This window comes from Aquarana catesbeiana, linkage group LG10 (genome assembly GCF_042186555.1).
Source record: "Aquarana catesbeiana isolate 2022-GZ linkage group LG10, ASM4218655v1, whole genome shotgun sequence".
NCBI classification, from domain to species: Eukaryota; Metazoa; Chordata; class Amphibia; order Anura; family Ranidae; genus Aquarana; species Aquarana catesbeiana.
In genome coordinates this window covers 119,436,330-119,448,374 of record NC_133333.1, presented here as the reverse complement: position 1 = coordinate 119,448,374, position 12,045 = coordinate 119,436,330, and the positions used below count along the sequence as shown (strand labels likewise).

General features: G+C 41.8%; 1 protein-coding gene across 2 annotated transcripts in view; it reads left to right on the top strand.

Annotated features, from left to right (window-relative positions):
• Positions 1-12,045, top strand: part of NECTIN1 (nectin cell adhesion molecule 1) — a 489,765-nt gene that overhangs the window by 346,063 nt on the left and 131,657 nt on the right. For both annotated transcript variants that reach the window (XM_073602553.1, XM_073602556.1), the window contains exons 6-8: positions 760-910; positions 7,843-7,930; positions 11,044-11,142. In XM_073602553.1, the coding sequence (XP_073458654.1) occupies positions 760-910; positions 7,843-7,930; positions 11,044-11,142 (338 nt within the window). The remainder of the gene's footprint in view (positions 1-759; positions 911-7,842; positions 7,931-11,043; positions 11,143-12,045) is intronic.

Below are 12,045 nucleotides of genomic sequence, written 5' to 3'. Positions count from 1 at the left end.
GGAATTATTTATTAAGATCTGTGGAAGTTCTGCTCCAGTTAGTTTTTTCTTATTCATTCAACTGGAAAGTAAATATGAACACATCTTCATTGCCGAGTTAATTTAATATACAGCCATAATAGAAATGAAAGAGCCTAAAACCTTACGTTTTGGTATAATAAATGCAAACCAACAGCAGTCTAAGGTCTCTCTCAGAGGATTGAGGTGAACCGTCTACAGAAGTAATTCCTCAAAGACCCTCCACATCTGCACAGACTTCTTGACAAGTAGCTTGGGAAAGGTCATGTGACCGATCAGCATGATTATCCATATTACAGCAATAGGTTAGGTGTTAAGCGTTTTCTTTTACTTGTATTATACAAATTGAATTTCAAGAACTCAAGGCTACCAGAAAGAAAGTACACTGTTAAAATGAATATATAAACTTTTTTTTCTCAAAAGATTTAGAATTTGATTTAGCCACTCTTTTGATTCACACACAACACCACACTGTAGTTGATAACAGTAACTTACTTTTTGCCTTATACTGGGAAAATCTGCAAAGTTCCAGCAGTACATTGAACATGAGTGCACAAGCAGTGGTCCAGCAGTGGATGAGTATTTCTCACGATGTCTGTATTGATGTGGATGATCTTTGAGGACTGACAGCAGGACATTGGTAGGGCCTGGTTGTGGCTTTCTATGTCATCTACCAGCTCATTCTGCAGAGAACCAGCAGTGTGATGATGCTCATTGTTTGATTCTTTACATATTTTTCAGATAAGCCCATATACCAGGGACTCTCCACAAGCATGTTGGGTATTCTTGGAGGAGCGTTAGTAGCACTTCTTATATTATCAGCAGCAGTGATTGCATTTCTGATGAGAAGAAAAAAGAAGAAGAAGCATAAATCAGACACAGACAGTGACATGTGAGTGTATAACTGCTTCAATAACTCCCAGAACAAATATCAATGTCAAATACATTGTTCAGAATCTCTTTAGCACATTAAAGTAACACTGATGGCACAATAAATATCATAATACAAGTGTAGCACCCTCAGTGTTACTAGGTGAGGTAAATTTAGTATGGCTCCTTTGTGGGCAGAGGATTGTGCAAGGGCTGTAGCTCTGTTACCCCCCCCCCTGTTTTCTGGAACTTTGTGGATAGTTCTAGAATCTAGTGGGTGAATGCGCAGAGGCTGCAGCCTGAATATTTATGTAGGTCTCTGTGCGCTATAAATGAAAAAAGACCGACAATTTTGTAAAAAATTGCATTTTTCTTTGTTTCGTTTATAAAGTTTAGCAAATTAGTAATTTGTCTTTATAAATTTTGGCCAAAAGTTATACTGCTACATATCTTTGGTAAAAACAACCCAAATAAGTATATATTATTTGGTCTTTGTGAAAGTTATAGAGTCTACAAGCTATGGTGGCAATCATTGAAAATTGATCACACCTGATGTACTCACAGCCTATTTCATTTCTTGAGACACATAGGGTCGGTTCACACTGGGGCGACTTGGGATCCGACTTGTACGCCCTCAAGTCGCCCCAAGTCGCCCCAAGTCGCTTTGTATTTAGATTAACATGGTAGGCAATGGGAGCGTCTTAATTGACACTACTGAAGTCGCTCCGACTTCAGAAAAGGTTCCTGTACTACTTCTATCCGACTTGTAGGCGACTTGTACCCATTCAACTCAATGTAAGTCGCCTGCAAGTCGGATCTCTCTGTAAAGTCAAGCGACTTTGCAGAGAAAACCCCTCCCTCCCCCCCTCCCTCCCAGAGAGGTGATTGGCCACAGGCAAAGTCGCCTGTCATGGAGGCGACTTCAAGTCGCCTCGTAATTTGCCGAAGTCGCGCTGAAGTCGCGCTAAAGTCGCGCTGAAGCCGCGTTGAAGTCGCGGTACAAAGTCGCGCTAAAGTCGTGTTGCCCATGTGTGAACCGACCCTAACAAGCCAGGAAAGTAAAAATACCCCATAAATTACCCCCTTTTGGAAAGTAGACATTCCAAGGTATTTAGTAAGAGGCATGGATAGTTTTTTTAAGTTGTAATTTTTTCCCACAATTCTTTGCAAAATTAAGATTTTTTTTCCACAAAATTGTCATATTACCAAGTTTCTCACACACTGCCTATGCATACTTGCAACTACACCCCAAAACACATTTTGTTACTCCTCCTGAGTATGGCGATTCCACATGTGTGAGACTTTTACACAGCCTGGCTGCATACAGAGGCCCACATCCAAGTAGCACCTCCAGGTGTTCTAGGAGCATAAATTACACATATAATTTCCTAACAACCTATCACACTTTTGAAGGCCTTGGAGCATACTCCAATACAATGAAAAGGCCCACAAAATTACCCCATTTTGGAAAGAAAACACCCCAACGTATATTCTATGAGTCATTGTGAGTCTTTTGAACATGTAATTTTTTTCCACAAGTTTTTGGAAAATGTGGACAGAAAATTAAAACGCATTTTTTTACACAAAGTTGTCCATTTATAAGACATTTCTAACACATAGCATGTACATACCACAAATTACACCCAAAAATACATTCTGCTACTTCTCCTGAGTATGGCGATACCACATATGTGAGACTTTTACACAGCCTGGCCACATACAGAGGCCCAACATTCAGGGGGCATCGTCAGGTGCTCTAGGGCCATAAAATTACAAATTGAATTTCCTGACTATCTATTACACTTTTGTGAGGCACCGTAGGGCACTGATAAGCATAGATAAGCACTGATTTGAGGCATGGATGTGGCATGAATGACCACGGATGAGACACAGACGAGGCATGGGTGAGCACTGCTGTGGCACGGATGAGCACTGATGTGGCATGGATGAGGCATGGATGTGGCATGAATGACCACAGATGAGGCAGGGATGAGGCCAGATGAGGCACGGATGAGGCATGAATGTGGCACCGATGGGCATGAATGAGGCACAGATGAGCACTGATGTGGCACGGATAAGCACGGATGAGGCATGGATGTGGCACGGATGAGGCATGGATGAGGCATGGATGAGCACTGATGTGGCATGGATGGGCATGTATGAGGCACAAATGGGCATGGATAAAGCACGTATGAGACATGGATGAGGCACAGATGAGCATGGATGATGCACAGATGGGCATGAATGAGGCATAGACTAGGCACTGATGTGGCATGAATGAGGAACGGATGAGGCATTGATGAGGCACAGATGGGCATAAATGAGGCACAGATTGGCATGGATGAGGCACCTATGGGCATGAATGAGGCCCAGATGGGCATGAACGAGGCACAGATGGGAATGGATGAGGCACAGATGGGCATGAATGAGGCACATATGGGCATGAATGAGGCACAGATGGGCATGAATTAGTCACATATGGGCATGAATGAGGCACAGATGGTCATGAATGAGGCACATATTAGCATGAATGAGGTCCAGATGAGGCACGGGTTAGGCACAGGTGAGTACTGCTGCGCTCTCCCTCCTCTCCTTGCATGCTGTACCAATCAGTGTGTACAGCATGCGAGGAGAGAGTTGAACCGGACATGCGCCGGTTTGTTGACAAGTGATTGCTCTGTCATTGGACAGAGCGATCACCTGGTAAAGGGCTGCTGTCATTGGCCCTTTACCCCGATCCGTGATGTGCCGGGTACAAAGGACCCGACTATCATGGACATTCCCGGGTGCACACCGGAAGCATGATTCTGGGAGGACATCATTGTATGCCCTCCCAGAATAAGCCCACCATGCTGTAGCTATGGTCCAGTCAGCAAGTGATTAAAACAATCTATTGAGTTGGCCAGAACCAGCTCTCGAGGGAGTCTATTCCACATTTTCACAGCTCTTACTTTATAGAAGCCTTTCCATATTTGGAGATTAAATCTCTTTTCCTCCAGACGTACAGAGTGCCCTCCCTGTCCCCTGTGATGACCTTAATATGAATAACTCTACACTGAGTTCACTATATGGACCACTTATGTATTTATACATGTTGCTTGTTTCCCCTCTCAATCTACCTGTCTAAAGAGAGAATACAGTAAATTCAGTTCAGCTAATTTTTCCTTATAGCTGAGTTCCTCCGTGCATCTTATCAGTTTGGTTGCTCTTCTCTGCACGTTCTCCAGTTCCCCAATATCCTTTTTGAGAACTGGTGCTGAAAAATGAACTGCATATTCCAGATGAGGTCTTACTAATGATTTGTACAGTGGCAAAATGATATCTCTCTCTCTGGAGTCCATACCTCTCTTAATGCAAGAAAGGACTTTGCTTGCTTTGGAAACCCCAGCTTGGCATTGCATACTATTATTAAGCTTATGATGTACCAGAACACCCAGATCCTTCTGCACCACTGATTCCCCCAGAGACATTAGCAAGTTCTTAAGTGTTCATCCAAGTTCTTCAGTTCTGGGCATCCCATACATCTCTGTGCCCTATCCAAGTTCATCCCTTTAATTAAACAAAACAAAATCAGAACAGCAAACATGTAACCCAAAAATAATTGTGCGCTTAGTGAAAAAGGATGATTAAATATTCTGGACACAAAGAAAATCTAAAAATAACTACTTCAAAAGTGCCCAAAACCACAATAGATTAGCAAATGTATCTTCATTTTACACATTTAGTGGATTAAATAGGGATTATCTCTAATCTGCTTCTTCTCTATGGTGCAGTTGGTCATTAGATTCCTAGCTTTTGATGGAAACCTGTTGTTGCCCCATTTGTCTTCCCTGGGACCTGATGTCTACCTGTTGATCTTGCTGTTGTTTCTCCTTTCATTCCTGGGTTCTGCCATCTGCATGTTGCTGCTTACTGAAAGCTCCTTCATTGACAATCCTTTCTGGCTTTTCCTGCACTCTAGGACTTCCTTTTGACATACCTGCCTTAGTTATCTATTCGGGTGAGCTTTGTTTAAGGATGGGCATGATCAAATGCTTGCTTACTGATTGGTCCATACTCTGGCTGACCATTTTGGGATTCATTTTGCTGTCTCTAGGGCTTGTCTCCATGCTTCTTTGTTGTTGTTGTTGTTGCTGTTCCTATCAGTCCTGTGTTCTAAGTGTTCCTTGTTAACCCTGTCTTTGCCTAGTTTCAGTTTCCTATATTCTAATCTTTCTTATTTTCTTCCCTGTTTCTGCCTGCTCTCAATCTATGTCAACAGTGTTGCTTTTCTACTGGTGATCTCCTTGAATCTGCTACTTCCTAACCTCTGATCTGATCGCTTGCATGCCTTGCCCATGCTAGTAATCCACTGCCTCTTATCATTACTATGTTCCCGGCTACGTCTCTGCCTCATGCTTTGGTTTTGATGCTCCCCTTTAGTAACTCCTGACCTTAGGCAGCTCTCTTGAATATGTTTTGTCTTCAGTTTGGCTTCTGGCTTACTGGATACAGAGGTGTAACTAAAACCTTCAGGTCCCCGGTGCAAGAAACCATGACTTCCGGCTGGGGCCCTTCCTTCTGAGCCTGGGGCCCTTCCCTCTGAGCCTAGTGGTGGAATGCCAGGGCCTGATTGCAAGTGCGACCTTTGTGACTATGGTATTTCTGCCTCTGGTGTCAGTAGTTTTTTACTTTTATTATTTTATTTATTTATTTTATTTTTACAATTTTATTTTGTACTATTTTTTAACATTTTTTTATAGGAACCCCTTGAAACAGACCTCTGATGTTTCACCTTTGAGGCAGAGAAAGGAGATTGAGGACACAGCCCTCAATCTCCATCTCTGCAGCCTCAGCTACACAGAATGAATGGACAAGAATAGCTCTCTACAGAGCTTCCTGTTCATTCACAAACGGAAGCATAGTAAACATTTACTATGCTTCAGTTATGAATAGACAGAGTCAGTGATCGGTACCAATCACTGACTCTGTCCATTCAGAAAAGTAAGGGGCTGGTAAATGACATATTTACCAGCCCCTTCCCCGCTCTCCATCCTGACACATCCCCCGCAGCTGGCGGAAGAGAGGGGAAGCAGGCAGCCCTGCAGACAGACTAAGGGAAGGAAAGGGAAGACCACCGCGCTATATACATAAAAAATTAATACATTCAAAAAAACATATTGAAAAATGGATGAAAAAAATGAAATGACAAAATCAGTGAATTGAAATTATTAACAAAAGCAGCCACTAAAGGTGAGATACACACACTATAAAGCAATCAATAAGGAGCAGCGCTGTGAGAGTTAATCGCTTATATGGTTGAGCCCATATAAAATTAAATAAACAATAAATAAAGTGAATAATAAACCCAAGGTTTAAATTAATTGATGACAAAGGTTCATAAATAAAACATTATGATTAGACAGTCCTAATCCGGAATCAAAATTCAGATAAGTGAGATGATGTGAGGAGACGTAGGTACAAGCCCCAGTCAACAGGTAGGAATGCAAAAACTATGGATGAGTCCTTCACCGCACCACTGTGATAGTAATAGGAATGCGCGCTTACCAAAAGGCAAGCTTGGGGGAGCTTGCGACCTTAACCCGGTCGGGGCCTTTCATGGAATGGAGACACCAACACACCACTTCCGCTTTAAGATAAGCACGCTGTCCACCAAATACCAAGCAATCACTATACTGTAGAGATAATACCGCCTACCTAGGAGTTGTTCTCACAGGAGGTACACTGTAGTTTTCCTTTTCTGGACAATCCTCATGTCAGCAGAGTGATTTATTTCCCACCCTGATAGCCTGTCATTACCTAGTTAAGGGAGCCTTAACTAGGTAATGACAGGCTATCAGGGTGGGAAATAAATCACTCTGCTGACATGAGTCATTACTATTACTATCACAGTGGTGCGGTGAAGGACTCATCCATAGTTTTTGCATTCCTACCTGTTGACTGGGGCTTGTACCTACGTCTCCTCACATCATCTCACTTATCTGAATTTTGATTCCGGATTAGGACTGTCTAATCATAATGTTTTATTTATGAACCTTTGTCATCAATTAATTTAAACCTTGGGTTTATTATTCACTTTATTTATTGTTTATTTAATTTTATATGGGCTCAACCATATAAGGGATTAACTCTCACAGCGCTGCTCCTTATTGATTGCATTAGACTAAGGGAAGGGGCAGGAGAGAACACAGGGAGGTAGCAGGACCTGGATAGGAGGGGCATCATGCAGAGAAACTGATCCCCTCAATTTTTCTCCTGCAGCAGCTGAATACCTGCATGAGGGAGAGAAGGAGAAGCATGCTTTCTGTGGCTGCAGGGGGAATATGTAGGGGATCAGTTCCCCTATATGCTGCCCTTGCCACCCCTTCTATCAAGGTGTACAGGGGGGCTGCACAGGCCCCTGGAGTATGGGGCTAGGTCACAATTGCGACCTCTGCAACCCCCTGTAGTTAAACCCTTGACTGGATATGACCTTTGCTTGCCTGACTACTCCAAGCTTCCGAGCTTACCCTTGAAAACTGTCTTTTTGTTCACATCATTTAATCTGATGAAATTCTTTGGTGCACGTGAGTACAAGCACATTTGTATAAAGTGTCCTGGGAAAGTGAGTCCTGATTCTTATAAAAAATACTGTATATTTATGATAAAAGATCTGATAATGCAGAATTAATACGCCACAAGAAAGGACAATAAAGAACCAGTTGTTCAACTATTTGAAGATGCAATGTCATTTGTTGAATACACACTAATTAACATGGGTCCCCTGCCTATCCACACACTGATCAGTCTTGGTCTCCTACTAATGCATTTAAGACCTTTAACACAGGTATTTTGCATTTTGAACGGTTTCTTTTAATATTCCCCACACATGCAAGGTTCCCAGGTCGGAGATAAAATAAACACTGTTTTAATACTAAGTAATTTGTTGTTTTTATATTTTATTTCTGTCTTCAGAGTAGATCCTCCTCCATCACATAAACCAGCACCTCCACCAAAGAAGAAAACAGAAGTAAAAACCCACATAACTGCTCAAGACATTCAGGTATACAGATTCATTAACAAACCTAGATAGATGGACTGAACTATGAAAACTTTGTGTAGCAATCAATTACAGGATATTGCTTTTGTCCTTCTGCTAGTACAGACCAGAGAATGAAAAATAAGTGCTTTCTGTTATGTCTGTTTAAAAGCCGAGCTCCGGGCATGCAAGATAATGAAAACGAACTAGATTTAAAGGCAATAAATGCTGCTATTGCTGAATAGGAACCTGTTGGCTAAAAAATATAATTCTATTGATGTTTTTAATTGTTACAAATAGGCTAATTTCTTTACTTTTTTGCATTATCAGCATTTTAATTAAGAAGGATTTTGGAAGTGTACAAACTGCTGGACAGTTACCCAGCTAAAGCTTCCAAACATACATTGTATCAGTGCCATGTGGGTTGCTTGTTGTTTGAGAAGCAGCAAAAAAAGCTGCAGAGGTGCCCACAGAAATATATGTTGTAGTGTGTCCAGAAAGAATCAGGCTCATCGTATTGAATGAACATCACATTTCACTAAAGACGTGTTTTGTGGCTCAAGCTTGCCACTTTCTTAGCTTAATTGTGATACACAGATGTCTGCAATTAGAGTTACATTTGGCTTAAAAAATGTATATATGAAGGGACTTCGATCATGCTGCATAATCAATAAATTTAATAAATCAATAAATTCACATATGGAATTGGATGTTTTCTACATGTTTCAAGATCCACAGTTAACCATTTTGTTACTAACTCTGGTTACCAGATACAATGTTTATGTTGAACCTTATATGATAAGTCAGTTAATGATTTCGGGTTTACAATAGGTACTTTTCAATGTCTATAAACAACATGTTGTCCTACCCCAAGGGGCATCTACTCTGTTTATCTTTGCTCATTGTGATACCTATTGTACAATGTGAGATATACTTTATTCCCCGTGGGGTTTTTTTAGCGCATTTTTGTATTTTTATAAATCCTTAATAAAAAATATAATTATATAAAAAATGTATATATGAAATGGTTCAAGTAAAATAATTTGATATAATAATAATAAAAATAATATAATATAAACTTGGGTTAAAATAATGTGCTGGTCAGACCTGTTTGATTGATTATGGCCCTGCTCAAAATAGAGGTAAAAGCATATCCCTGTGTCCCTGAACATGGGGTGCAGGCTTGTCCTGATACCAATCCAGGGGGTTAGTAAATGTAAAGGGGAAAGGATCGCTACCACTTCCAACCAGCCCAGGTGAATAAACAATGAAGAGTGGACTTAGCCTACATGTGTCGACCATCAGGGTGTGTGGTTTGGTGGAGACATGTAGGCTGAGGCCACTCTTCATTGTTTATTCACCTCGGCAGGTGGGGAGTAACGATGATCCTTTTCTCTTTACAATGTGTCGGTCGGGTTTGCAAGTGTGTGTGTGTGTGTGTGTGTGTGTATATACTGTGTGTACATGCAGTATCTAACAAAAGTGAGTAGACCCCTCACATTTTTGTAAATATTTTATTATATCTTTTCATGTGACAACACTGAAGAAATTACACTTTGATACAATGTAAAGAAGTGAGTGTACAGCTTGTATAACAGTGCAAAATTTGCTGTCCCCTCAACACACAGCCATTAATGTCTAAACCGCTGGCAACAAAAGTGAGTACACCCCTAAGTGAAAATGTCCAAATTGGGCCAAATTAGCCATTTTCCCTCCCCGGTGTCATGTCATTCGTTAGTGTTACAAGGTCTCAGGTGTGAATGGGGAGCAGATTAGTTAGATTTGGTATTATAGCTCTCATTTTTTCATACTAGTCACTGGAAGTTCAACATGGCACCTCATGGCAAAGAACTCTCTGAGCAACAAATAAGAATTGTGGCTTTACATAAAGATGGCCTAGGCTATAAGAAGATTGCCAAGACCCTGAAACTGAGCTGCAGCGCGGTGGCCAAGACCATACAGCGGCTTAACAGGACAGGTTCCACTCAGAACAGGCCTCGCCATGGTCGACTAAAGAAGTTGAGTGCACGAGCTCAGCGTCATAGCAAGAGGTTATCTTTGGAAAATAGATGTATGAGTGCTACCAGCATTGCTGCAGAGGTTGGGGGATGGGGAGTCAGCCTGTCAGTGCTCAGACCATATGCTGCACACTGCATCAAATTGGTCTGAAGCCTCTTCTAAAGATGATGCACAAGGAAGCCCGCAAACTGTTTACTGAAGACAAGCAGACTAAGGACATGAATTACTGGAACCATGTCCTGTGGTCTGATGAGACCAAGATAAACTTATTTGGTTCAGATGGTGTCAAGCGTGTGTGGTGGCAAACAGGTGAGGAGTACAAAGAAAAGTGTGTCCTGCCTACAGTCAAGCATGGTGGTGGGAGTGTCATGATCTGGGACTACATGAGTGCTGCTGGCACTGGGTAGCTACAGTTCATTGAGGGAACCATAAATGCCAACAGGTACTGTGACATACTGAAACAGAGCATGATCCCCTCCCTTCGGAGACTGGGCCGCATGGCAGTATTCCAACATGATAACGACCCCAAACACACCTCCAAGACAACCACTGCCTTGCTAAAGAAGCTGAGGGTAACGGTGATAGACTGGCTAAGCATGTCTCCAGACCTAAACCCTATAGAGCATCTGTGGGGCATCCTCAAACGGAAGGTGGAGGAACGCAAGGTCTCTAACATCCACCAGCTCCGTGATGTCATCATGGAGGAGTGGAAGAGGACTTCAGTGGCAACCTGTGAAGCTCTGGTGAACTCTATGCCCAAGAGGGTTAAGGGAGTGCTGGCAAATAATGGTAGCCACAAAAAATTGTGACATTTCGGGCCCAATTTGGACATTTTTATTAAGGGGTGTACTCACTTTTGTTGCCAGCGGTTTAGACATTAATGGCTGTGTGTTTAATTATTTTGAGGGGACAACAAATTTACATTGTTATACAAGCTGTACACTCACTGCTTTACATTGTAGCAAAGAGTAATTTCTTCAGTGTTGTCACATGAAAAGATATAATAAAATATTTACAAAAATGTAAGGGGGGTACGCACTTTTGTGAGATACTGTATATGTATTTTACCCAATTCTTCATAATTTTACTAACAAATGTGTCGGTGACTGTCTCCCCAGATTGTGCACTTAGACCCGGTGAAAGCAGAAGAAGAGATTATTGCGCTGCCTATACAGACTCCTTATTATGATATCTCAGCATCAGACTGTGAGAAGAGGGTAAGGCGCACCTATGTTGAAAACTGACATTTAGATGTTCCATGTAGTTTAAAAAAATCTATGGTAGTGTGTTGAGGATTGCCTGGTAAATTGTACAGCTAAGACATTTCTTTAACAGTCTTTTTGGTTAGCAAAATAAGGTACAACCAACATGCTACAGGGGATGTGGACTCCCCATACTTCAGGGCTGAAACAAACTTTTGTATTTGGATTCGGGTTGCATTTGAAGAAAGACTACCATGTAGACTTAGGTAGCTGGCACAGCAGCATGTTGTATCCATAATACTGACAATACTACCAATACAGCAGGCACAGTGTCATCACCTCTACTGCATAGTAAATATAGAGATTGTAACTTTTGCTTTTGGTATTAAAGGATTTAACCACCAGGAATGAATATAGCAGGAAAGCACATGCAGCACTGTACTGCACCTCTCAGCTCTTTCCATGCTGTCTAAGCAGCTTCCTTGTTAGCTCCCTCCCATCATTTACCCTACATTCCACTCTGCTTCTTCTTTGCCTTTTGGTCCACCTTTTCTACCTCCCCCTCTTCCTTTTTCTTGTTACCCTGTTTCCCAGAAAATAAGACCTAGCGTGATTGTCGGTGATGGCTGCAATATAAGCCCTACCCCCCAAATAAGCCCTAGTTAAAGTCCTTGTAGGTCTTATTATCTGGGTAGGGCTCATTTTCAGGGAAACAGGGTAGGGCTTATTTGGGGTGTAGGGCTTATATTGCAGCCATCACCGACAATCACACTAGGTCTTATTTTCGGGGAAACAGGGTATATGAGCCAACTCTACCTCCTGTAGTCCCCCACAAGTCTACCATGCTCAGCCACCATCTGCATCCTATTTCTTCTCAGGTCTTCTCTAGGTCCATGAGCAGTTGCCACTTTGCTTCTT